General features: G+C 48.2%; 1 protein-coding gene across 7 annotated transcripts in view; it reads left to right on the forward strand.

Annotated features, from left to right (window-relative positions):
• LOC127569144 (protein Shroom2-like) overlaps positions 1-27,091 on the forward strand; it is a 180,621-nt gene that overhangs the window by 110,052 nt on the left and 43,478 nt on the right. For 3 of the 7 annotated variants that reach the window (XM_052013522.1, XM_052013521.1, XM_052013525.1), the window contains 2 exons: positions 19,255-19,386; positions 24,255-26,589. In XM_052013522.1, the coding sequence (XP_051869482.1) occupies positions 19,255-19,386; positions 24,255-26,589 (2,467 nt within the window). Of the gene's footprint in view, positions 1-770; positions 1,645-15,275; positions 15,372-19,254; positions 19,387-24,254; positions 26,590-27,091 lie in introns of those variants that run through there. The other 4 variants (XM_052013524.1, XM_052013527.1, XM_052013526.1 and 1 more) reach the window with 4 other exon arrangements.

Consider the following 27,091-nt stretch of genomic DNA (forward strand, 5'->3'; position numbering starts at 1 on the left):
TTCCTTGCCCAGTGGTATTAGTCAGCGCGATGAAGCGAGTTGGTTGAGAGACTGTGGCAGAGAGGAACAACTGCTCAATGTTAGGGGTAAGGAGAAAAAATAGCCCCACGTCTGACTATCTCCCCACACCCCTCCCAGATACTGTTTGATGCAATGCCGGTCATTAAGGTCTAACTGCTAATTTTGTGGGCCACGCGTGTTGCTATGGTTTTGGAGGGAGGAGGTGATGACGGGCTGCCTGACAGCATCTGTACACTGGGAGCTGCTGGCAGACTGAGCCTTTAATGCTCTGCTTAGCTGTGGCCATAGCAACCAATGGGAAGGGGAGGGTCAACCGGAATTACCTGCGGAGGGGAGGGGGGAGGGGCGGATGTGAGCCGGCAGACTATGCCAGGAATGTTGCATTTGTGTGGCTGACCTTCTGAAAAGCCTGAGGCTGCATCAGCCTGGATCCCACCCCGACCTCATCGGCTCCATTGTCCCTGAAGCAGTCCCGGGGAAGTTCCCAAGCTGGACTGGGAGTGTGACAGAGCCAACAGCTTGCAGTTCATTCACGCTTGGGCGCCTGCCAGTGACATGGTGTCTCTCAGCCTGCCTCTGCCTGTAAGTGGGGATGGTAAGCTCTTCTAATCAGTGCCTGCCTGACTTGGTAAGGCTGATTCCACTGACAAATGCTGGCGAGTGTAGGTTCGACTTGGCCGCAGTCTTTGTGCCCTCTCTCTCGTTTGTTTACTGAAGTGAAGTAGAAGATTGGCTGACTGGAGAGTGGGCATAAAGGGGTTGTTTTCAGGATGGCTGTTGGTGCCTAGTGGAGTTCTGCAGGGGTCAGTCTTGGGACTTCATCTTTTCACTTTATACATTAATGATCTGGATGAAGGAACTGATGGCATTGTGGCCAAGTTTGCAGACGATACCAAGGTAGGTGGAGGAAAAAGGTAGTGTCACAGAGGCAGGGAGGCTGCAGAAGGACTCGGACAGGTTGGGAGCGTAGGCAAAGAAGTGGCTGATGGAATACAGCGTAGGGAAGTGTGAGGTTATGCACTTTAGTAGGAAGAATAAAGCTGTAGACTATTTTCTAAATGGGGAGGAATTTCAGAAATCAGAGGTGCAAAGGGACTTGGGAGTCCTATTTCAGGATTCCCTCAAGGTTAACTTGCAGGTTGAGTCAGTAGTAAAGAAGGCAAGTGCAATGTTAGCATTTTGAGAGGACTAGAATATAACTGCAAGGAAATACTGCTGAGGCATTGGTCAGATCGCATTTGGAATATTGTGAGCAATTTTGGGCCCTGTACCTAAGGAAGGATGTGGTGGCCCTGGAGAGGGTCCAGAGGAGGTTCACAAGAATGATCCCAGGAACGAAAGGCTTAACACATGAGGAGCGTTTGATGTCTCTGGGCCGGTACTTGATGGGAGTTCAGAAGGATGAAGGGGGATCGCATTGAAACCTACAGGACGCTGAAAGTCCTGGACAGAGTGGACGTGGAGAGGATGTCCCCATTGGTAGGGGGTTCCAGGATCCGAGGGCACAGCCTCAGAATAAAGGACGTCTCTTTAAAACTGAGATGAGGAGGAACTTCTTCAGCCAGAAGGTGGAGAATCTGTGGAATTCGTTGCCACAGAGGGCTGCGGAGGCCAAGTCATTAGGTATGTTTAAGGAAGAGATTGATAGGTTCTTGATTGGTAAGGGGGTTAAGGATTGTGGGGAGAAGGCGGGAGAATGGGGTTGAAAAATCAGTCATGATTGAATGGCGGAACAGACTTGATGGGCTGAATGGTCTAATTCTGCTCCTATATCTTATAGTCTTGTGGATTGTCAATTGCAATGGTTAGTTTTAAATACCAGTTTTTAATGTTCTGGTGCTGGTTGTCTGGAATTTAACCTTAAAATAAATGTATATAATTATATATACATATAGAGAGGGCGTTAGTAGTTGCCTCTCAGCAACAGTTCTCTGCTTTAAGTACAGTTTCCTTGTTCAACCATTAAGTGCGACTTCCCCTATCCCCATTCCATAGATGTGACGTTCCCAATCTTGTTCTATTTCTCATGTTATTGGGTTTCCCACAGTGCCTCCAGTACACTGTGACCGCCACATTATATCACTGTTTGCTCTGTGTAACAGGAGCTTCATCCTCGGCAGCTGAAAGAATGATCTTGCATTTGCATAGTGCTTTTCAGAATTATGAACTTCATTATCAAAAGGGCGTTTAAAAAGATGCTTTTGTGAGTGTGGACACAGTTGTAGGATGCAAGGCAGTCAGTATGTGCACAGCAAAATCCCATAACAGTAATGACATTCTAACACATTGAGCTGTTTGAAGCTACAAGGGTAAATATTGAATTTAAGTAGAACCACCAGATGGAGGAAGATGGAGACTGAGGAACAGGATCTGAGAAAGGGCTTGGACAAGTCGGTAGATGTTTAAGGAAGTGAGGGGGAAAGAGAGAGAGATAAGAGGTGGAATTTTAAGAAAGGGAAACCTGAGTATGGGGTCATAAGGCTTATCAGCTATGCTTCTGGCCAATGGAAGAAAAGATATCAAAGGGTGAGATTTAGAGATGAGGCCAAGGGCTGGAGGTGGTGGTGGCTGTGGATTGCAAGATTATGGAGGGAGTTGAACAAGGATGAGAATTCTAAGTTTGAGGGAGTGAGGGATCTGATGTCACCAGAGAATAACAAAAGGTCAATGGGTGAGCTGGTCTTGGCGCATCTGATATCTACTTGTTGAAAGTTGTGGTCATGTTGATGGTGGGTAGTCTATACATGGTGCTTTTCTGGCCTTGCACCTCCAACATCCAAGAGTCTCAGTGGTTCCTGCATCCAGCTGTTCACAAGGGACACTGGCACACAGCCATTTGATTCACAATAACATTTTTGTTTTGGTTTTCCCTTCCTCAGGAAAGGCCTGACTCCTGCCAGATGCATCCTTAATGCGGAGGGGCTGCTTCACCTTTGAAACGCTCTTTGCATATTCACTCTTTGACCAGGCCCTTAATTCTTTGTCCTCATCTTCCACCCTTGGCTCTGTGTCAGTTGTTGTGGTCCTGTGAAACAGTGGAGAAGTAGACTAGCTTGCTCCTCAAAGAGCTGTCACGGACTCTAAAGGAGGAATGGACTCCTCCCCTATACTATAATTCCACAAGTGTTTTACTTTATCAAGGCACTGGATAAGAGCAAGTTGTCATGGGTTGATTCTGTATGGTTGACGCTCTCTGTTGTTTGGTAGAGTAGTGGTTAGCTGCATCACCCCGTTTCATTGTGTGAGAGTGAGGGGTTATCCAGGGGTGCATGTTGTTAGCTTTGGGAAGTGTGAGGATCTCTGAGTGGGCTCTTGTCTTGGGTCATTGTCCCCCAGCACAAATTCCTCTTGTTATTTGCACATGTATGCGGTACCCATTGGATTTTATTTGTTGAATAGTGTTTGTTTTTCATTTTAGATTTGCAGAAAAGTGAGTTATTGTGATATTTGTGGAAAATACATCCTGGCTGGTGATATTGTCTGTTAATTTATTTTCAACACAATATCTCCTCCACATTGCAGAGAGCTGTAAGAGCTCTGAAGATCTTATTACAATTCTGGTGCTCCCCCACAATTACCAGGGCAACAGTGACAAGTCTGTAACCTTCCCTTTCTAATCTTGGAGCATTCCTAAAACAGAATTAAAATCCGACTCCTAAAGTGACATTGCAATGGTTTGTTTTTAAATACAAGTTTTTATTAATCCAATGGGGGTGGACCTCTTGGCCTTCCTTGAGGTTGTCCATCTGAGTGGCTTGTGTCAGTTAGCCTAGGTGTGGCCCTGGATGTAGGGGTCTGAACATGTTGTTGTGTAATAATGCACCAGCACAACTGCATATTGTTGTGGGGGGGGGAGGTGGGGTGGGGTGGGGTGGGGAGCGATCTACTGACTCCCTGCTTCCATAACAACTCCTTATATGGCAGGTGCCTGAACTTGTACAGTGCCTTCTCTGTAGAGCATTGTGAAGTATTTTATCATCAATGGGTTGCAATTATAAAAAGTGTAGCAATTCACATCTAGCAAGTTCCCGCAAATGATAAACAGGGTAAGTGACCAGGCCGTTCAATTTTAGTGATTTTGGTTGATGGGGGAATTATACAATATTATTGTCATTGCAATAGTGTTGTGAGACCTTCTACATCCCCCTGAGAGGGTAGACTGGGGATTTGAGTGACATCCCATGGAAAGGCAGTACCCCTGACAGTGCAGCAGGGGGTGTGGCAACTTCTTATTCTGGTTGCTGCTATTGGTCCACATTGGCACACCCATGGAGCATGCTGGATTATTTACTGAGCTCCACTGCTTTTATTGGAAACTATTTTCATTGGAGCAGTGGAATTAGCTGCATGGGTGGTACGGTAGTGTAGTGGTTAGCGTAACGCTATTACAGCGCCAGCGACCCAGGTTCAATTCCCGCCACTGCCTGTAAGGAGTTTGTATGTTCTCCCTGTGTCTGCGTGGGTTTCCTCCGGGTGCTCTGGTTTCCTCCTACATTCCAAAGGCATACAATTTAGGAGCTGTGGGCATGCTATGTTGGTGCCGGAAGAATTCCGACATTTGCGAGCTGCCCCCCCCGCCCCCCCAGCACATTCTCAGTAACGCAGAAAGATGCATTTCACTGTGTGTTTCGATGTGCATGTGACTAATAAATATCTTATCAGAAAATGTGCTCCATCACTCACTGTTCTTCTGGATCCTTTTGCAATGGCTAGTATTTTAGAGGGGCTTTAGTGTTGGAACCAATTCTAGGGCAGTTTACAAATGCAAGAAGTGAATCTGACAAAGGCACGGACATTACAAGGGGTAACCATAAACTCTGCCAAAGTGATGGCATTTCAGGAGGGCCAAAGAGAGAAGCAGGTGGGGACTTTAAGGAGGGGCAATATAGGCAGCTGGAGTGAAACATTTGGGATTGGGGTCAGAGCAATTGGAGTTTGGGCATCGTGGAGGAGGTTGTAGAGAGAAGGAAGAGGTGAGCGATTAAATTGAGGTTGGGGGAATTATGAGCCAATGAAGGTTGGCAAGAATAGTGGCATGAATGATGGATGAGCTCAGTAATGCAAGGTAAATGCATTTCTCTGAGTATTTGACAGTCTTAGGGTGTCCCAACTGCTTTGTATCCAGCGAAGTTCTCTTAAGCCATAATTGCTCTTGTAATGTAAGAACATAGCAAGATGCCACTGACAGGAATGAATTGGATCCTCTGGTCTTAGAATAGAAACAGAAAATGCTGGAAGTACTCAGCAGGTCAGGCCACATCTGAGTCAACGTTTCGGATTGAAGACCCTTCGTCTGTTTTTAGGACTTATCTGAAGGGTGAGTATTGGCAAGGACACTGGAAGAACCCTCCTGTTTCCTTGGGAATAGTGCTGCAGATTTTTTTCACCGACTTGAAGGGGCACGTGGAACTTCATTTTAATATCTTGGGCACAGGTGTCAGAACTTGGAATGACTGACTAATGGGAGGCCAGTGTTGGAGTCCGAGGGAGGATTGTGTGTGTGTCAGCAATGGGTGGGCTGAGGTGGGGACAGCAACTGACAACATCACAGGTAGTGTTTGGGTTGGAAAGGATATTGGTTCAGTCATCACTTGCCTCGGGTAAGAACAAGGATATGCACAGACATGTCATGAAGACGTATATTGAAAGCTTGGTGGAAGATGCAACAACATTCCTATCACTTGCGACCCACCTTAGTTAATGATCATGTGTAGCTTCATGCACCTACCTACAATGGAGTGAAGCTTTGGTCTCATTGCCCTTCCAGTGAGAGAATGGAGACAAGCACCCCGAGGAGATGAGCAATCCCACTGTCCACGCAGTAGGCACCAATTTGCAAGCTCCTGTCCAGCTAATAGTGTGATGTTGAGCAGTCCCTCCCTGTTTTTTGCCCACAAACATCAGGGGGCCTTGATCAGTCATGCTTTGCCACCCAGTTGTTTTGAGAAAGGTGAGTGCACAGTGGGGATGCACATGGAGCATAAGGTCCCTCGCTGGAGCCATCAAACTTACCCACTTTTTGAATGGCCACATAACATTGGGGGAGGCCACTGTGAGTGAAGAGCTTTGAAGGGGGATGCTCACAGTCTGGAAGCTTGTTGACTGCAATTGTCAGGGAAAGTAATTTCCAGTGACACCTTGAAAGAGTGTCTGATCTATCACCATCTCAATCTGCAGCCTAGAACATCTCCAAGGGTTGCCAATTGGGAAGGTTACCCCTCAGGTCCCCTTTAAATCTTTCCCCTCTCACCTTAAACCAATGCCCTCTAGTTTTAGACTCCTCTACTCTGGGGGAAAGAATGTGACCATCCCCCTTCAAAGCTCTTCACTCACAGTGGCCCTTCCCCAATGTTATGAGCCCAGGAAACATTTTGAAGCCAGCCTTTGAATTGTCTATGAATGTTTAACCATTGAAAGAGAAGTAAACTTGGGCTCATTGGAGCAAAAATGCAGGCTCTGGTTCTAGCTTGTTCACTAATCAGTCCTCCAACCATCCTCCCTCACTCACTCTCCCTCACACCCCTCTCTCTCACACCCCTCCACACTGCTGTTTGTCCTCTTACTTCCCTTCCTGCACCAGCCTCTTCTCCCTCTCTCTCTTTCCCCCTCGCCAACCTCCACAACTTTTCTCCTGTCTCCTCACCACCTGCTCCTCCAGCTCACTTCATCCCTTGTCTTCCGGCTCTGTGAAAAGCCCCCACTGTTGCTGAGCATCGTAATTTCCTCTGGACAGGCCCAAGGTGCTGGGTAGCTGGTGGTGACAGCACTGGATGTGGAGGAACTCCTGCTCGCACTCCAACCCCCCATTCCTGGCCCTACACCTGCCCCATAACCACCTCCAAGAAAATTTCAGACTCCTGAAACAAAGACATTATTCCGGGCTCAGTCACGGGAACCGATTACCAGCGGAGCAATGGAATCTCTGACCCATGGCCACTCGGCATAGAGGAGGAGTATTTGGGATGCACTGAGAACCATGAATCCATGTGTTGGAAGCCTGCAAATAGCAAGAAGTAGCACAACACCTTCCAAACTACTCACCTCCCACATGGTCCTGTGGTAAAATCTGTGGGTCACACATGAGCTTCACCAGTCACCTTAGGACCCAGGACGGCACTAGGAACCTCAACCATGCGCTGGAAGCCACGGAACTTGTCATGGGGCCAAATCCTACTTGATCCCGATGAACTGCCTGCAAGGAAGTACTGCATGTTGTACAAACCAAACCCAGCAGGCCGCACAGTACATCCAGAGCCAGATTTCAAGAGTGGGATAAGAGTATTAAATACCGTGATGACGGTGTTTGTAGAATGATTTCCAAGCAGAAATGAATCTCCTGTGTGGCTGACTTTGGTCCTTATCAGGATCAGCCTTGGGCAAAGCCCGGCACTTTAAGAGAACTGGAATTGTCTGTACAAAGGGGTTATCTGAGACAATCCCTGGATTTGATTAGCGACATAAGAGACTGCAGATGCTGGAATCTGGAGCAGCAAGCAATCTGCTGGAGGAACTCAGTCAAGCAGCATCTGTGGAGGGGAAAGGAATTGCCAATGTTTCGAGTCAGAACCTGATGCAGGGTTTTAACACGAAATGTCGACGATTCCTTTTATTCCACAGATGCTGCTCGACCTGCTGAGTTCTTCCAGCAGATTGTTTGTTGCCCTGGATTTGATTCCCTGCCCCATTTTTCACCCTGCTGTCTGCTTGCCCCTTAGAGAGTGCCTGAACGACAGATGCAGCTCTCCTCCATGCTCCCTGTTATTAATCCAGCTGCTCTAAAAATTTGGAGGTCCTGCTGATTGGTTTATATGGTGTTTTGCACCGGAAGCAGCACCTTGGGAAGGCTTATTATTGCATCTGTGGCACTTTGACGACTGCCTTTTGCTGAAGCAGCCTCAATCGACAGCTTTGAGTTCACAGCAACGAACAATCTGCTGAAGGAACTCAGTGGGTCGAGCAGCGTCTGAAGGAGGGAAGGAATTATAAACATTTTGGGTCAAAACCCTGCATCAAGACTTCAATTCTTTCCCCTACCCCCACCCCACCCCCACAGATGCTGCTCAACCTGCTGAGTTCCTCCAGCAGGTTGTTCATTACTCCAGATTCCAGTATCTGCAGTCTCCTGTGTCTCCAGTTTTGAGTTCATTCTTGACTTTGTATGGTTGTAGCTCAGCTGTGGTCACCAAATCAGAAGGTTGTGTGTTTGTCCCATGCTGGAATCTTGAGGAGGTATTTGAGGCCAACAGTCTGAGAGGATACTGTCCTGTTGGAGAAGACCCTGCATTGAGGCCCGTCTTCCCTACAAGATCTCATGGACTTTCATATGAGAGTAGGGCAGGTTTTTCTGGTGCCTTGGTCAATAGTTATTCCTCAACCAAGTGAAGAGCAGATTATCTGATTGCTGCTGTTTGTGGGGGATATCTTTGTTTAAAAAATACCCAGGAGGCCCAAGCCCACTCCTTGCCCAGGCTTTCTCATGAGCACCTCACACGTACCCTCGTGGTTTTCCAGAATTCTTACTTCGGTTGGCTGTTTTGCCTCTTCCCTTTCCTTCTCCTGTGGAAATAATTGAGGCTGGCTGTGCTCTCTGATCGCCCTGCCTGCAACTCTCTCCACCTTCTGTCGACATGTGGTGTCGAGGTGAGAATCCTCCTCATGAAGCCATTTTGTTTCCCCAGTCTCTGTGCCCACCACCCTCTGGCTCAGCGGGACGTGCGAGAAGTTGTTGAAGAACCCACTACTCACATGTTCAATCCCACATGGAGTATGTTACAGGCTGGAGCACCAGTTCTGAATGAAATTCCTCTGCATTTAGTAGAGCCTGTTGCTCAGTGGTTTGGTCAGGTGCTAGGATTGAACCATAGCTCACACATCTCCAGTGAGGCAGGACGGGAGCTTTGTCTGTGAGATCAAATGGGACCCTGGTGGGTAAAGAGGCTTCCCTTCCTATTGCCAGAGATTTGAATTGGTTGAGAGCATCAAGGGTTTTTGAGCAAAGGTAGTTAATAGGAATTAAGTTGCAGACTAGCTTGACAGAATGAAGTGATGGAAGAGGCTATAGAAGCCCAATGGGCCTGTTATGGTCCTGTGTCATTGAAGTCCCTCTCAAGGGGCCAGCTCTCAGTCTGTGCTTCCTCTTGGTGTCTGTAAAACACTGAGGGACTTGCAAAGTTCCTTCTGCAGAGCTGCACCTCCTTAAGGCAGCAGCAGTCTCCAGTATATCTGCAGTAGGAAGTGAGCATCCCATCCCCAGCTCTGAGATACAACTAAGGTTCAGTCCTGTGAGCTGATGGTCTTGGAAGGTTGGAAATAGTTGCAGTGCCAGGTCACATTCTTCCAGACAGGTAGGTGAGGCCAACAAGGACTAACTTTGGCCAGTGAATGTTGCATTTGAATCTTCAATTGGTTGGATGGAATTTTAAAGCTTTATGGGCCTAACCAGTTGATCCTCCAGGCGAGCCTGTTCTGTCGTGATCTATTGACCATGGTCTGGTTCTCTCTTCTAACCCCTCCCCCAACCCCCCCCTCTCTAGGCATCAGCCTACTTGAAGCCAAGCAGCTTAGCCAATTTGTAGTTAACCCAAAGAGTTTAGAAGACTGAGCATTGACTTGACTGAAACATTTAAGATGTAATGAGTGTAGGAGAATCTTGTAGAGGTGAATGCACACAGTCTTTTTCCCAGGGTTGGGAAGTTGAGAACTAGAGGGCATAGGTTTAAGGTGAGAGGGGAGAGATTTAATAGGAACTTGAGGGGCAACGTTTTCACCCAGAGAGTGGTCATTATGTGGATTAAGCTGCCAGAGGAAGTGCTTGAGGCAGGTACAATAGCAACATTTGAAAGGTACGTGGACAGGTACATGGATATGAAAGGTTTAGAGGGATATGGGCCAAACGCAGGCAAATGGGACTAGCTTAGATGGGCACCATGGTTGGAGTGGACCAGTTGGGCAGAAGGGCCTGTTTCCGTGCTGTATGACTCTAAGCCTTGATAGGTTAGATGGGGAGAGGATGTTTCCTCTTGTGGGAGAATCTAGAACTAGGGGTCACTGTTTAACAATAATGGTTTGCCCATTTACGGATGTAATAAACACCTTGGAAGGAATAATAATATTGAGCAGACTCAGAACAGAACAGTAGAGCACAGGAACAGGCCCTTTGGCCCATGATGATGTCTGTGCCAACCCTGATGCCAATTTAAACTGCATGTTTGCCTGCATGTGGTCTAATAGAACATAGAACAAAGCATGAATGAGATGTCATGTTTGCCTAATCTACTGGAGTTCTTTGAGGATGTGACTAACAGTATAGGTAATGAGAAACTGGTGAGCAAAGTGCATTTGGATTTTTGGAAGACTATTAAAAACATACGCAGGATCTTGGTCAACAAGATTAGAACACATGGAGTTGGGACTGGTATACTGACGTGGATTGACAGTCGGTTATCAGACAGAAAGCAAAAAGTGGGTACTGAACAGATCTTTCTCAGGTTGGCAGTCTGCACCGAGATCATTGTCTGTGCCCCAACCAAATGTCATATTTCCATTTCTGTTGATACAAAACTGAGTTAGATTGTAATTGGGGAGGAGGATTTAAAGAGGCTTCAAGGGAACATAGCAAGCTGAGTGAATTGGTGAGAAAATGGTAGCAAGATAATGAGGGAAAATGGGAAGTTAGCTACTTTAGTACACAAAATAGGAAAGCAAAGTACTTTTTAAGTGAACGTCAACATTCCCAATCTCTCAAGGGACTGAAGTGCGCTGAAAGCCAACATGTGGGTGTAGCAAGAGATGAGGAAGGTTTATGGAGGATTTGAGTACAGGAGTAAAGATGCCTTACTGCAATTATGTGAGAGCACATCTGGAGTATTGTGTGCAGATTTGGTGTCCTTACCTAAAAATGAATCTGCTTGCATTTGATTCACTAGGCTGGTTCCAAGGACGGCAGGTTTGCTATATAAGGAGAGATTTAGTAGACTGGGACTACATTTTCTAGATGTTAGAAAACAAGAGATATAATTGAAACCTGCAAAATTCTGACAGAGTTTGACAGGCTGAATGCAGGGAGGATGTTTCCCTGACTGAGGAGTCTGGAAATGGGGGCACAGTCTCGGAATAAGAGATAGACTACTTAACATTGAAATGAAGAGAAATTTCTTCACTCAGAGGATGGTGAATCTTTGGAATTTTCTACTGTGGATGGCATTGAGTTGATTCAAAACAGAGACTGATAGATTTCTGGATATTAAGGGAATTGAGAGCTGTGGAGAAAATGCAGGAAATGATGATGAGGTAAAAGGTCAGTCTTGATCTTGAGGAATGGCAGACTAGGTTCAAAGGGCCGAATGGCCTGCCCCTGCTGTTACTTAAGTTCTTAAGACGAGAATGAGGTGAAATGTTTTTGCTGAGGGTTGAGTCTTTGGAACTCTCTTCCTCAAAGCACAGTGGAAGCAGAGCCTTTTAAGGCAGAGGTAGAGAGATTTCTGATCAGCAGTGGGGTACAAATTACTGGGCGGTTAGAGAGGAATTGAGGGGTTGACATTACAGTCAGATCAGCCATGATCTTATTCAATGGTGGGGCAGGTTGAGGGACTGTATAGCCTACTCCTGCTCCTAACGCATACATTCATGTGTATTTTCATAACCAAACTGAGCCAGTCAAATGATTTGCTTGCAAAACAATACCCAAGCCTCGGATGTTTTAAACAGGTTGCAATGCTTGGGTTTCATGGAAGGCAAGATCCATGGAAGAGAGGGGTAAGGAACCAGGCAAGGTGAGGGTATTACACCTGGGATGCAGCAGAAAGAAGGATATAGACCCATGTCAGTCTGCACACTTGCCTGAGGAGAGGCAGGGTTTGTGCTGTCTCATGTTGACATCATTCACTGAGCACATCCAATGTGACTAAAAACCTTCTGCGCTTGTGCTTGCTAGCTGAAACATCTGTTTTCCGAGCAGTGATACGACTGACCCTGGCGTGCCCACGTGGTCTTAGTTCTAGGCGATGACTGAGTCTGCCTAACTGGACCCCAACAGAGAACAGGACAAGAGCACTGATGTATTGAACTCCTGATCCCCAAGGTATTGGCCAGTTATTATATCGAATGTATAGCAGAGAAACAGGCCATTCAGCCCAACCAATCCATGCTGGCCTTTGTACTCCACTCAAGCTTCCTCTGTCTTTTATCATTCAAATTTATCAGCACTGCCCCTTATTCCCCTCCCTCGTATGTGCTTGTCCAGTCATCCCTTAACTGCATCTCTGCCAATCACTTCAACCACTTCCTGTGAGAGCCAGTTCCACATCCTCACCACTCTTTGGTAAAGAAGTTTCTCCTTAATTCCCCAGTAGGTATCTTGGTGATTACATTGTAGTGGTGCCCTCTGCTCTGCTCTTCCCCATGCGGAGACTCTCTCTGCATCCAATCTAGCAAAACTGTGTGAGGGACCCAGGTCCAAACTTGACCTCAGATGCAGTCTTTATGGAGCTTGTACATTCTCCATGTGACCATGTGGGTTTCCCTTGGATGCTTCAGTTTCCTCCCACATCTCAAAGATATGCAGGTAAGTTAATTGTCTGCTGTAAGCTACCCCAGGTGTAAATTCATGGCAAAAAAGAATCAAAACTTATTGAGGCATGTGAGACAGAAAAAGTTACAGGGCTACAGGGAATAAAAGAAGGAGGAATGGGACTCTGCCGGAAACTAGCACAAACCCAATGGGCCAAATGCTGCCTCCTATGTCACAATAAATGTGTTAAGTTTGATGTGATATATGTTATATTTCCAAAAGGCATTTGATGAAGTGCAATGTAATAGAGGTGCCAACAAGGTTGAAGCCCATGAAATAAAAGGTGTTGAGGCATCATGGGAAGTAAATTGTCTAAGTAATAGAAAACAGAGTGGTAGTGAGAGGATGTTTCTCCAACTAGAGGGAACTGTACGGTGGAGTTCGCCAGGTGTCAAGACTGTGATCACTGCTTTTCTTAATGTATATTAATGATTCAGACTTGTGGTAATGGTTCAGCTTCCAAATTTGCAGATGACACAAAACCTATTGAGCTGAAGGAGGATACAAACGGATTTCAGGGAGATATGGGCATACTAGCAGAATGGGCAGAGAGGTAGCAAATGAAAGTTAATGCTAAAAAATACAGTGTTGCATTTTGATCTGAAGAATGAGAAGAGATGATATAAATTACAGGGTACAATCCTAAAAGATCTGGGGATGTATGGTGTTGTTGAAAGTGCCAGGGCAGGTTGAGAAAGTAGTTAGAAATGCACATGGGATCCAAGGCTTTCTAAGCGGAGGAAGAGGGTACTAGAGCAAGGAAGTCATGATGAACCTTTATCATTGGTTCACCACAACTGGAGTACTCTGTCCACTTCTGGGCACCACACTTTAGGAAAGGTGTGAAGGCTTTGAGGAGGGTGTGGAAGAGATTTACTGAATGATAAGTGCTTAATGCGTGCCTGAAGTTGGAATAACGTCTTTGGATTCCAGGGGTGAGGGACTTCAGTTATGGGATGAACTGAAAAGGCTGGGGTGGTTCTCCTTAAACATGAAGGGATCTGATAGAGGTATTTAAAATCATGAAATCATGAAAACAATGAAGGGTGTAGACAGAGTAGATGGAGAGAAACTGTTCCCTTCGGCTGCGAATCAGCAATGGTAGGACATAGCGTGAAGGTGATTGCTAAGAAACAAAAATGACATGAAGCAAGTCTTACATAGTGAGTGGTGATGATCTGAAATGTATTGTTGGGGGGGGGGCAGTAATGGAGGAGGCATCAATTGTAGCATTTGAAAGAGAGCTAAATAAGTATCTGAAGGGAAGAAATGTGCAGGGCTGTGGGGAGTGTTGGGGCAGGAGCTGGCACAGATTTGTTGGGACAAATGGCCTCACTCATGTGGTCTAAACATTCCATGATTCTGTGATTATGAACAAGTTCCATGAGATTAATCAAGCAAGATTTTCCCTTTTGTAATCCATGTGGAATATTCATTATTACAACTTTAGTTTCAAGATGGTTTTCTGCTCCCTCCTTTTACAGAGATTCCATTGTATTGGTAATTGGTTTATTATTGTCACATGTACCAAGATATAGTGAAAAGCTTCGTTTTGCATGCCATCCCTACAGATCATTTCAAGACACAAGTACATCAAGGTAGTACAAAGGGAAAAGCAATAACAATGCAAACTATAGTGTTATAGTTGCAGAGAAAGTGCAGCGCGGATGGACAATAAAGTTCAACTTTCCTATTACCAACGTGAAGTCAACAATTCCCTGGACATGCTCTATTACTCTCCTTGTACACTGTTGTCTTGTGAGAAATGCATGTGTTTTGCATAACATGATCCCGCAGTCAGCAGTGTAATAACTGGTTGTTTGTCCTGAGTGAACATTGAATATTGGTCAGGGCATCGAGGAAGGCTCCCCTCTAGTGTATGCCGTGGGATTTTTTTCCCCATCCACCTAAGGAGTTCCGCCGTCTCAGTTTAACATGTAACCTAGAGGATTGTGCCTCCGAGAGTGCCTGCACTGACAGCTGAGATTCTGTGCTCAAGTCTCAGAAAAGGGGACTGAATCCTGAACGTACTAAGTAGGATAGTCATGGAGGACAATTTGGAAGAGAATTAAATACTCCAGGAAAAAATAAACTTCAGCCAACTTTTCCTGGATGGATTTTTCAGGAACTGAAGGCAGGTGGGAATGATATCCCAGAGGATGGATATTGGCTGTCATTTTGTTTCCCTTGTGAAAATTGATTCCTTCCAGGGCCTATTCCACTGGCACTCCTGTTTAAAATGCACCAGAATCCAAAAATTGGAAGAATTATGATGGATGAAAGCACACCACGGGTGGTGGGTGGTGTTTGAGAATGATCTGGTGCTAACTTGGTGGAATGCTCTTGAAAGTAGCCAGAGATAATAGGGCCATTCTACATCTGTTATTCTAAGTCTAGCAGTGAGATATTTGCCATTAGAGGCGCCTCCCTTTGCACAGAATGAGAAGTGCTTACTGCACGTCTGAAGTGTGTAGCCGTGTCGGTTGGAATGATTCCTTTGCCAATCAACATTCAGAAAAAGTATTAAGTCAATTAGGGTCAAGTTCAATCCAAAACAGTTTTCCTTTCATTGAACAGCAGCCCAACGCCTTGACTTCAATGTGTGACTTTGTGCGTTTTCCAACACCTCCTGTCTCCAGCTCTCCACTTGGCTGAATTTCTTCCTTTCATTGTTTGGCTCACTCAGGAAGGGCAAAATGGTGGATATTGTAGCACAGAAAATTCCTTCTGAGGCTGATGTGGCGAGGAGCTTTCTGACGAAGATCTTGAGAAATTCCATGAGGTAACAGCACGCCTACCTATTAGTCCTCCCCTTCCCTAATCCTGCAAGCCCCCTTCCAACATCAAAGTATCTCCTCACCAACTGTCTGACCAATAGCAGGCTGGTATCCCACCGTCTTTGGTTACCTTGATGTTAGTCCTTCATTTTCATCTGTGGTGCTGTCATGTGAGTGTCTGTGGTGTAAATGATCTTGATTGTCTTCTGTTGTTCCTGCCTAACATCATCAGTGTGAAACAACCTTTGTTATGGGCTCGTGCAGTAGTACAGCATGTCTGAGAATGGCCCACTAAGGGAAAATTAAAGGTAACGTGTGCTTATCAGTAAAGAGAAGAATTTCTCAACATAGGAAAGGGACTAGAATACATTTCTGTTTGCATTTTATTAAAACCCTTATTTCATGATGTAGGTGACATTGACAAGGTGGTATTGCTGTCATTAATTTCATTGAACCCAATAGTTACCAACCATCCAAGCCAGACCAGATACCGAGGTGGTATCTTTCCTTTCTCCACTAGATGTTGTGCTTTTAACATCAGCAACCTTGCAGGCATTGTATATGTTGGCAAACCAGAGTTGCTCAAAGAGTCCAAGGTACTTCTAGTTAGCTTCTCTGATGCTGGTGTTGCATGGTACAACTGTATAATAAAGCATAATAATTGGCCTTTATCGACTAGTCTGCAACAGGGATAGAAGAGAGGCAGGAAACCCCCAGTGGTGGAGTGCTTTGGGGACCACAGGTGTAAAGTCACTTGTCCCCCCAACGAACATAAAACTTCCTTTTACTTTAAAGTGTGGGATTTGAACTCTGGACCTGTGGGATTCCCAGTTCATGACGACAAAACCATCTGACACGCAGCACATATTGCACTGGGTCCTAAGCAATGTTAGCAACAATAAGCAAACCTTGGCAGTCTGACCCTCCAATCTCGACTTGCATGTAAATGCTGCTTTTGGGAGGTATCTCTGCTCTGGGGAGCTCCATGCCCACTAAAGAAAAACAAAAGGCCACAAGAGTTTGCTCTGTGAAACTATAAATAGAAGCAAATCAGCAAATCAAGCAGCACTTTATAAGAGTCACTATAAAAGGGTTTTTGCTGCTGCCAAAGCAGGGGGTTTATTAATTTTGTTTATTGCCATTAGTAAGGCAGTGGTGAGAGATACAGTTGTTACCAGCTGCCTGACATTGGAGTGAAAGTTCCATAAGATGCTGGAGGTTGGTTAGAGGCTCGTCAGTCTGTCTGCCAAAACTCATATCTTTAGAAACATGGAAATTGCCCTTCCACCTGCAGTTCCCACTTCAAAACAATCTTGCTGTCATTTTACATACTTTGGCCCCCCTTTTTGTTAAGGAATTTCCTATTCATCTCCTTCCAGCCAGCAGTACCCCAGACAATTGTCCCTGTCTCCCAGCACAGTGGGTTACGGAACTGACAACCATCTCTCCTTTTATATCGATGCTCCTCCCTTCAAGATCCCTGTGGGGAGATCCATTTAAAATCCCTGTTGGATCTCGTCTCAATGAATCACCTTTTGAACTTTCTGTATAAGGTCACCGAGCACAGAAACAGGTCCTATGGCCCACCACATCCATGCCAACCATCAACCATCAACTGTATTAATCGCACTTACCAGCACTTGGTCCATAGCCTTCAATGCCTTAGTGATTTAAGTGCTCGTCCAAATACTACTAAAATGTTGTGAGAATATTTGCTTCTACCACCCACTTAGGTAGTGCATACCAGATTTCAGCCACACCCTGGACGATAAAGGTGTCCCTCAGATCCCCTCTAAGCCTCTTACCCCTTACCCTAAACCTGTGGCCTCAGTTTTAGATAGCTCTGCTATGAAGAAAACTTTCCTGCCATCTCTGCCCCACGTAATTTTTTTATACCTCCATCAGGTCCCTGTTAGCTTAAGGAAACAAACTCATCCTATCCTGCCTCTGACTACTCAGTATCCCATCTGCTTTGGATCCTTCTGCTCTCCTTATTTCGTTTTGATCCAGAAGCCCTGCCTTAAGACAATCCATACCCTTCAAATACCCCAAGGACCAGCTGGGCTGTTTTACCAATAATAAGGGAAGTCATTGAGTATAGGACCTAGTTCTTGTCACAATTTCTACATCACACCTTTTCAGTTGTACTTGGCTATTAGCACCCTTTCATTTATTAAAGCCTGCTGTGGTAAACTGGAGGGCCATGAAAGTGATACCAGGGTGAAAGGGTTAAATAGTGAGGATAGGTTGCCTAGTCAAGCCTTGTATTCTCCAAAGTACAGCACATTGGGAGGGATCAAATCAAGATGTTTGGGATGATAATTGGTCAATAGAATTGAGAGAGATTGAGTATCCATAACCTTAATATTGTTTGGCCAAGGTTACTGAGAAGTTCAGAACCAAACAAAGTAAATGATGATAAGATACAGATCAGCCATGGTCTAATTGATGAAGATACAAGTTTGAGGGGCTGAATGGCTGGCCCCAGTTCCTACCATCCTGTGACTGGTGCAAGGAGATTAGTAGTTTATTCCTGTTGCTATATTTTGCTACAGAATAAGATGAACTATCCAAGAACTTGCTGTGGATGTGCTGTTGTGAAGCAAGGGATTTCCCAAGGGGGGAACTGTAGGTTCCCACTGAGGGCAGGTGTTTGGGGTACATCCAGGCTCCAGTGAAACCCTCCAAAGGTCAAACGAGCACAGGCCATGAATGGAGTTCCATGGTCTTTCAAAGCCTTATCTCCTGGGAGATCTTTTTCCCAATTCATCCAGACCTGGGCTCATTAGATGTAAAGGATCAAAGAGACTGGAGAACGGTCCAGCACCTACTTCTCCGCCTCCCCTGCCTGATGTCAAGCTACTTATCTTGACACGTGCATGTCGAACATTACAATTACTGTTGAAATTCAACTCTCTGAGCGTAACATGAGTCCTTTTAAGTGCAGATGTTAAGAGAGTGACCAGTAACCTGATAGCCGTTTAATCAAATGAAAAACATCACAGAGAGCCTTCATCGCCACTGGAACATAAGCCCGTTAGTTGAGTTAGCCTTTGATGGTGAGAGTTACAAATAAAAAGGCTAATCTGAGAAAGAGAATGCTGGCTACTTCCTGTTTACCATAACCATTTTTGCCCATTTTATAAGGTGCCATCTGTACAGAATTGGGCAACTATTTCTCATTATCCTTCTCTGACCAAAAGCACCCAGTCAGTTTAGTCCTCGTATGTGACCAATCATTGCTAGTGTTAGACGTGTCAGGTGAAAATGATTCTTTATGCTAATGTGACGTACATCACAAGTGTGTAAAGCAACAAGTCAGGCAGGACTGTCGAGGTAAGCTGGCCTCCCTTTGTATTTACAGAGTCCCAGTGTGGAGCTGAGCACTTCAAAGAGTTTGTAGCATCCTGAATTAAAGTGAGTGTAGATGAAGTTGACAAAATCCTGCATAACAAATAGTAGGAAAAGCTTCCTACAGTGAATGGTGCCACCAGTTTCCGCAGGTTTGATCTAAAGTCAGAGTCAAATTTATTGTCATGTATGCAAAAGTGCAATGAAAAACTTACTTGCAGCAGCATCGCAGGCACAAATACAAGCAGCATTCACAAGAAAACCATAAAAATTTTGTATAATTTATCCTTAATTTACAAGAAAGAACACAATTAGAACAAAAAAAATCAGTCTCATTAAAATAGAACACAGGTCATCCTTTGAAATGTGGCTGGCTGTGTATTGATGGGCAGCTTTTGTCTTTAACAGATTGAAGTGCTGGGTTTGTATATAGCAGAGGATTTTAATGAAAGCAACAGAGCTTTTAATCAAAGCAACAGGGTTAAGTTCTCTATGCTTCATGTCCAATTTTTCTTGCCTTTTTTTGTTTCCTTTTAGGCGGAATGAACCAGTTGGTCGGCCCCACTCTTGGCATTCAACCAAGTTCACCGACAGTCCTCAGGAACCGGCCACAATGCAGCTATCTTCCAGCGGAGTATGTTCCTCCTGGCACTCGAGGTACCACACCACGTGAGTGCCATACTCTGCCCTGTTTCTTTTCTTGGTTCAGGCTCGCAAACTCTGGGTGGAATGCTTTTCTGTTGATCTTTGGGAGAAGTTTTTTGTTCAAGCGGTGATCAGTAGAACTGAAAGGCAGGAGAGACGGAGAACAAGTAGCATTTATTGTCCATCCCGAAATGCTCCCTGAACTGAGTGGCTTGCTGGACCAGTTCAGAGGGCAGTTAAGAGGCAAACTCAATGCTGTGGGTCTGAAGTCACATACAAGCTAAACCAAGTAAGGATGGCAAGTTTCCTCACCTGAAGGATATTAGTGACCATATGTTTTTTTCTGCCACGAACCAGTAGATTTTTTGATAACTATTATTGGTGCAAGCATTTTATTCCAATTTATCTAAAGCTTGAATTTTAATTCCCTGGCTGCCCTGGATCCATTGCAATTCGTGTGGCCAGATCATTAGATCACAGGCCTTGACAGTAGTCACTGAACTTGCCCATAATGGTACTGTACCACGTTTTATATTTTCTTTGTTTTAGCTCCAAGAATCCTTCACTTGGCCTTACTTTGCTCCCATCTTCTTAGACATTCCCTCAGGTCGAGGATGACTTCCTGCCTGATTTTGTGGGTTCTGAGGTAGCTGATGAGGCCAATGTGGGAATCATAGACTCTTCTACAGATGGGGCAGGAGGTGGCTGATGAGGGGGGTAAGAGTAGTTTGTGAGGTGGTGAGCACCCTCTTCCGCTAATATAGAGCGTATGTGTGCTCTCATTGCTTGTCCTTGTGATTCACAATCCAATCCTGAAATCTCCTCCTCTTCTTTAAGTGGTCATGGGCCAGAGGTTCCCAAGTGTCAGTGGGAATATTGTACTTCAAGGAAGCAGAAGCATGTCCTTGAATCTTTTTTGCTGTTTATCCAGTAATCTCCCAGGACAGAGCTTGGAGACTGGTGCCACACATGCAAACAACTTGGCCTGCCCAATGGAGATGACAGAGAGTGACTCAGGCCTCAGTGCTGGGAGTGTTGGCCTGGAAGAGGATGTTGACATTGATTCCCTTATCTTTCCAGTGAATTTGGAGGATTTTGCAAAGTCGGTATTGGTGGTATTTTCCAATGCCTTGAGTTGCTTGCTGTAGGTAGTCCAGGTTTCTGAAGCACATCGGAGGGCTGTGAGTTTTGTGCCAGATCTGAGGTCTTGATCTTCAAGTACCATTTATCTCAATCTACCAATGGCTGTGTTGGTGCATTGAAGGCAGTGGTGAATTTTATCATCGATGACTGCCTTTGCCAGGGAGGTGACTCCTGAGATCTGGGAAGTGGTTCAAACTGTCCAGGGTTTTGCCATGAACCTTTGTTGTCAAGGGCAGTGTGATACCATGGGGGCTGGTTGGTGGAGGATGTCTGTCTTGTTGATGTTGAGTGTGAAGTCCATGCTCTCATGAGCTTCAGTGAACGAGTGGATGATGTCTTGGAGCTCGGTCTCTGAGTGTGCGCAAATATGTACCACAGCTCTTGAGTTCGGGTGACCTTGCCTCTGGAGCATAAATGCAGTCGGTTAAAGAACTTCCCATTAATTCTGAAAGGACATTTGTTGGACGTGAGGCGTAAGATTGAGAAGAGTTTTGGGGCAAAGACTCTGCCTTATTTGACACCAGTCTTCACTGAGATTGGCTGTTGGTTAGTATCAAGGCTATCATTGCCATTGTGGAGCAAAGGTAAGGAGAAGAATTTCTGTCTCTCCCAATTCATGAAGTCAAAGGGTTTACTAAGGAGAAGGAAGGCCAAGTATTGTGGCTGTTGCTGCCCCTCCACTTTCCTTGGAGCTTGTTGCATGATGAAGGTCATGAAGGATCTGTTCTAGATGGACGGATTCTGCACTGTGATTTAGGCAGCAGCTCTATGGCCACCAGCACGAGATGGTTGAGGAAGACTCAGGCAATGGCTTTCCCTGTGCCAGACAGCAAGGTGACCTCTCTGCCATTACCACAGTCGGACTTGTCTCCTTTCTTGAAGATGGTCACGATTATTGCATCTCTGGTTTATCCTCCTCTTCCCAAATACGGACAGTGAGTTGTGGATTTGTGATTATATCTTTTCACTGGTGAGGTTTAGGACTTAAGTGGCTTCTGCTCCCAAAGCCTTGTTATTTTAAGGGTGGGGTATGGCCCTCTCAACTTCTTATTGGTCAGTAATAGCAGCGAGCTTGGCCCAGTTGGGCTGCTGTGGGATAGAGTTCAGGGTGCTTATGTCAAGGACCAATTTGCGGTTGAGAAGGTCTTAATGTTTCTCCCCACAGGCGATGACTGCCACTCTATCCCCAGCTCTGGCTTTGGTGGGGCCTTGGGCCATAGGTGGCTTTTATAGCACTGAAGAACCCACACATGTCATGGATGTTGGCGAGATCTTTGTACTTTCTCCGTCCACTATCTGTTCTTGAGGCCCTTGGCTTTCTGTTGGACCTTTGTCTTCAGGTGCCTGTACAACTGTTTATGTTCCATTGAATACAGCTGGAACTTCCAATCCAGGAAGTCATGTAGATCTTGGTCCACTGATGACTTTCCAGTACCTTGGCTGACTGTTGGCTTTGCTTTGCTTTAGATGCTTGTTTACTCTCTACTCCTTTGGGTTTGAGTGGTGACAGCCAAGCAAGGCTCTGAAACCATTCTACATCATAAACTTCATTGACGTGAACATTCATCAACTTCACCATTAGAGACTACCTACAACATTGCCTTGAGAACCTTTCCCTGCATGAGAGGACAAGAGAGTTATTTCTTCCCTGATGTTGTTTTTGATCTGCTCCAGTTTGCCTCCTGGAAATTAATGCTAAATAACTGCTACTTTAGGTTTCTAACCGTTGAAGAGCAGCCTGCTCACGTACAAACGTTACAGGTCCATCCAGAAAGCTGCCTTATTTCAAAACATTGTTATTATCTTCTTGGCCATACATAGTCTCAGCATCCTTGCCCCATTGGGCACCTCTTCATCAACAGTCTGAAGCACCTCTAGTTCACCTGATTGCTCAAGCCAGGTCAACCTTCCCAGCATGCCTTCTGATTTTGGTCACATTTTAACAAATTTGGGGTTTTGCGGCCATCCTTCCAGTGTGTTTAAAAAAACTGTTATATATTGAAAAGTCCAAAATCCTCTAATATATTGTTTTTCAACAGAATCAAGGTAAAATTCTCCTTGAAGCTTTGAGAGTTGCCTGTCCTGTTTTAATGAAAAACTCTCACAGTTTAGATCAGACCAATGAGAAGAGGAAATGGAATAAAGTTAAATAGGAATAGATGCCTTGAGCTCACCAAGCTCATTGAGTAACTCATGCTAATGGATTTACTTCATCCTGTCTGAGGGTGGTGAATCATTATGGGGTAGGGGTGGTTGATGGGGGTATAAGCATTGGATGGAGCTGCAGCTACTGGACGATGCCTTGAGGTGGTACAGGTGCCTGACATGCCAGGGACTGGCCTAGGTTTGGGTGCCTGACAGGGTTGCCCTGCAGGTGCCTGAAGGCGGTCCCAGATGGGGTACAGGTGCTTGTGATGATATCAGACTTGGGTGTTGGTGCCCAATAGAGGTGTCTCATGGGGCTACGCTGCTGGATTAGGATATGGGTGCCTGCCTGGGTCGTTGGACGGGGTACAAATACCTGATGGGGACATATACTTGCCATGGGGATTGGATATGAATGCTGGAGTACAGGTTGTGGGCCTGACAGGGTTCCTGATGGGGGTAACATGGTACATTGGTGGCACAGAGGACTATAACCCAGAGACCAGAGTTCAAGTCCCACCACGGCACCTGTGGAATTTGAATTCAGTTAATATTCTGGAATTTATGAAATAAAAAGCAGCTGGTTATGGGTAATGATGAAACAATAGATGTGTAACAACCCACCCAATCCAGTCATGTCCTTCAAGAGAGGGCCCAACCATCCTTACCCCTGGTCTTTTGGTGACGCCAGTACCAACAATGTGGTTAACTTTTTAACGCACTCTGAAGTGGCCCAGGTCTGTGAAGTCTGGGCAATAGATACTGTCCTTGCTGGTGATGCACTTGCCCCAGAATGTGGGTAAATAGAACGTGTTCCTGAGAGGCAGATGCCAGGTGGGGTTACCGGGGGTACGGGCAGTGTCGTAGGTGCTTGAAGCTGGACTGGGTGCCAGACAGCGGACGTTGTCTGATCGGGGCCCAGGTGATTGGTGACTCAAGAGTGCCAATGCTGGAGGAACAATGTGCTAGAGGAACTCAGCGGGTCGAGCAGCACCTGTGGGAGGAAAGAAACAGGTGGATGTGCGGGTGCCTCACTGGGTGTTCAGATGCTGCTCTAGGGTGTGGGTGGAGGGCTAGGTTATGTGCATTGGGCATCACACTGGGTATGGGCACCAGTCTGGGGCATGTGTACAGGTGCCCAGTGGAGGGTAAAGGGGCATGGGGTAAGTGTATAGGGGCCAGCCTGGTGGGTGAGGGGAGTGAGTGTGTGGAGGGGGGCAGGTGGGAGTAGGGAGCACTGTGGGGAAAGTCGGGGAGAGTGAGGGGGAGTTGGGAGCACCAGTGGATTTAGGTATATTTATGGGGGTGGGGGGGTGTGGTGTGCAGAGGATCAGGCGCGAGACAAGGCTACAGGAGTTCTGGTGGTGATGCAGCTGCTGGGTGGGATTACAAGAAGCCCCTGTGTCTGGAATTGTGTCCCCATATCTGGTACTGTTTGACCCCCCCCCCCCCCCCCCCAACATCCAGTGTCTGGGACCATCTCCCCCCCCATGTCTGAGATCGCTTCCACCCACCCCCATGTCTGGGATCATTCTGCTCTGCCTCACTGACCTTCCTCCCTTTTCTTCCCCACCCCCCCACCCCCCCTCCCCCCTCCCCCCCAGTTCTTCATCAAACAGCCTCTCGGACCCCTGGGACCAGCCCAACCTGCACCGCATCTCCCACCAGTTCAGCTCCCTGGGCAGCATGGACAGCTTGGACCAGCCGCCAGCCCTCTCCCTCTCCCCCGCCAAGTCCAACACCAGTGTGGAGCAGGCCGCCCAGCCCAGCAGGAGGGACTCGGCCTACAGCTCCTTCTCCACCAACTGCAGTACGCCGGACTACTCGCTCTCCTCGTCCCGCAGCGACAACGGCTCCTCCACCGAGAACGTGCTGAGCCGGGTGGGTTACTGGGAGGCGGGCTGGCAGGCGAGCAGCCGGCAGGGGCAGGCTCTCCCGGACCAAACCGGCCTGGAGGAGAGGCAGTGCCACCCGTCCCCGGTGGAGAGGCACAGCCCCCGTCCGGACGAGCAGGCCAGCTTCAGGCCACCCCGTGCCAGCCTTGGGCCTGTGTGGCATGTGCCGGAGAAGAGGGTCCCTGCCGACAGCCGCGGCCCCAAGAGGGCCTCCCCTCCCTCTCCCCCTCCCCCTCCCATCCGCAGCGATAGCTACGCAGCCACCAAAGTCCACGAGGGGGGCGGGCAGGCTCGCAGCAAGCCTCATCTCCGCGGAGACCGGGAGGCGATGGAGGGTGGCGGTGGGTGGAGGAACCAGGCCTGCTCCCCCCGCCTGACGGACGTCCCCTCCCCAGCCTCGCTGGACGGTGGTGCCTCACTCCTCCCTCCCCACCACCACCTCCACCGGCGCCAGCGCAGTGACGAGCTCACCCCTCAGCGGGCCGACAGGGCCCCGAGGGGGGTGGAGGTCACCTGGCGACAGGACCAGGCCCTGACCAGGGCCTCGCCAGCACCCCCTACCTGTCCAGAGGACTCGCCAGCCCCCGACGGCCCCGGGCAGAGCAGGTACTTCTGCCTCACCTCCAGGCCACCCCACCAACCGGCTGCGGTGGGACAGTCCCGGCTCAGGGTAGAGTCTTGGGATGGACAGAAGGGAGCGGCCTACCCCCCAGCTCCAGCCTCCAGGCCTCCCAGGCACCTCCCCGAGGGGGGCAGGGGCAGGGCCGGCGCCCCAGAGGAAGCGGGGCAGAAGCCTGACTGGGTAGGCCAAAGGGGGGGAAGTGGTGGAATAGATAACTGGGCCTCGGGCCCGCGGGCCGGGGAGCCCGGCTGGCCGGGCCCCGGAGCGATCTATCCCGAGCAGACACCCATCCTCCACTCACTGGCCCAGGACAGCCATAAGCTGCAGGCCGAGCCGGGGCAGGCAGCCCGCCAGCTGCGGCGCAGTGACCGCTTCGCCACCGCTCTGCGCAACGAGATCCAGATGAAGCGGGCCCAGCTGCAGAAGAGCAGGAGCGCTGCGGCCTTGACTGGGACACCGGAGGCGGAGGAAACCATAGGCCGCTGCCGGGACGGGGAGCCGGTGGCCGAATCTGCCCCCTGGCCCGACGGCGGCAATTCCCCCTCCTCCTCCTACACGGATGGCCTGAAGGAGGCCCAGGCCCGTGTCCTAAGGGCTACCTCCTTCCAGAGGAGGGATCTGGGACCCCCGGCTGCCCCCCTCCGCCCCCCTGCGCCACCTCCCTGCCCCGGCCCGACTCCCAGGGACGGGCCTCAGCCCCAGTTTCCAGGCAACCCCCCAGCGATAGGGCGAGCAGCCGGCAACCAGCCTGCCCGGGTGGGAGGGAGGAAGCGGCTCACACAGGAGCAGAGGCTGCGGTCCTACTCTGAGCCCGGCAAGATGAATGAGGTGGGAGCCCCCGAGGGGGGCATGCCGCCTCCCCAGCCGGGTCCTGCTCCCCTAGCCTCCTTTGCTGACAGGCGGCTGTTCTTCGAGGGCGGCATTAAGGCTGCCCGACCCTCGGCGGCCCACAGTAGACCTGCCCCCAGGCCGAGCCCCCAGCTGGCCCCTGGCGAGGTGGCCCAGTGGAAAGGCCGGGCCAGCGGCCCCGAGATGGAGGACCGGCACCCGGAGTCCGAAGGGCGCAGCCGAGCAGCTTCGCTAGGCCTGGACGGCTGGCTGGATGGTCTGCGGGCAGGGCCCCACCAGGCCAGTGGCTGGTCACAAGCAAGTGCCAGGGCCCACCCCAGCGAAGTCCCGGAGAGGACGGGGCCAGGCGGAGACCCAGATACCAGGGAGCGCGAGGCGGAGCCGCAGCGGCTGGGAACGTTCGCGGAATACCAGGCCACGTGGAGGGAGCAGAGGAAGCCGTCGGAGGCCAGGAGCTCTGGCAGGTACCACTCTGCGGACAACATCCTGGACCAGAGCTTCCAACAGCCTGCGAAGCCGCAGTACGTGCACGAGAGGTCACGGTCGTCGCCTACCACTGATTTCTACCTGCAGGTAATCCCTGTTCCCTCTCCGCTTCCGGGTGTGCGGCTATTTGTTGCTGAACTTAACATGTTTCTGTTGAATGGCCAGGGTAGCCAAGGCTGGGGTGGGTGGGTCGCTTTTATGAAAGCAGACAGCGAAACTGGCCAGTGCTTGTGGTACAGAGTCACCTCTTGTGATCGCGCACCTGACCTTCCATTCCCAGAGACCTGTGACCGAGTGATGAGGGTGGAAGTGCGTGACAACCGGGCGGCCGTTTTGGAGGCTGAGGGTCTCGGCCAGTTCAGTGCAAGGGTTACAAAGAATAGCGAACCTTGCCCTCGCCAGTGTTTGTACATGAGCGTCCCAGCATAGCAATCAGAAGTGAGCTGCCTCACCACTTAATGAGACTAGTCCCACCTGCGAGGGTAGCCATTCACGCCCTTGCTTATCAAGAATCTACCTCTGCTTCCACTGCCTTTTGGGAGAGTTTCAAAGGCTCGACCCTCCAACAGAGAGAGGTGACCCTTTATTT

Source organism: Pristis pectinata, chromosome 4 (assembly GCF_009764475.1).
Source record: "Pristis pectinata isolate sPriPec2 chromosome 4, sPriPec2.1.pri, whole genome shotgun sequence".
NCBI lineage: Eukaryota > Metazoa > Chordata > Chondrichthyes > Rhinopristiformes > Pristidae > Pristis > Pristis pectinata.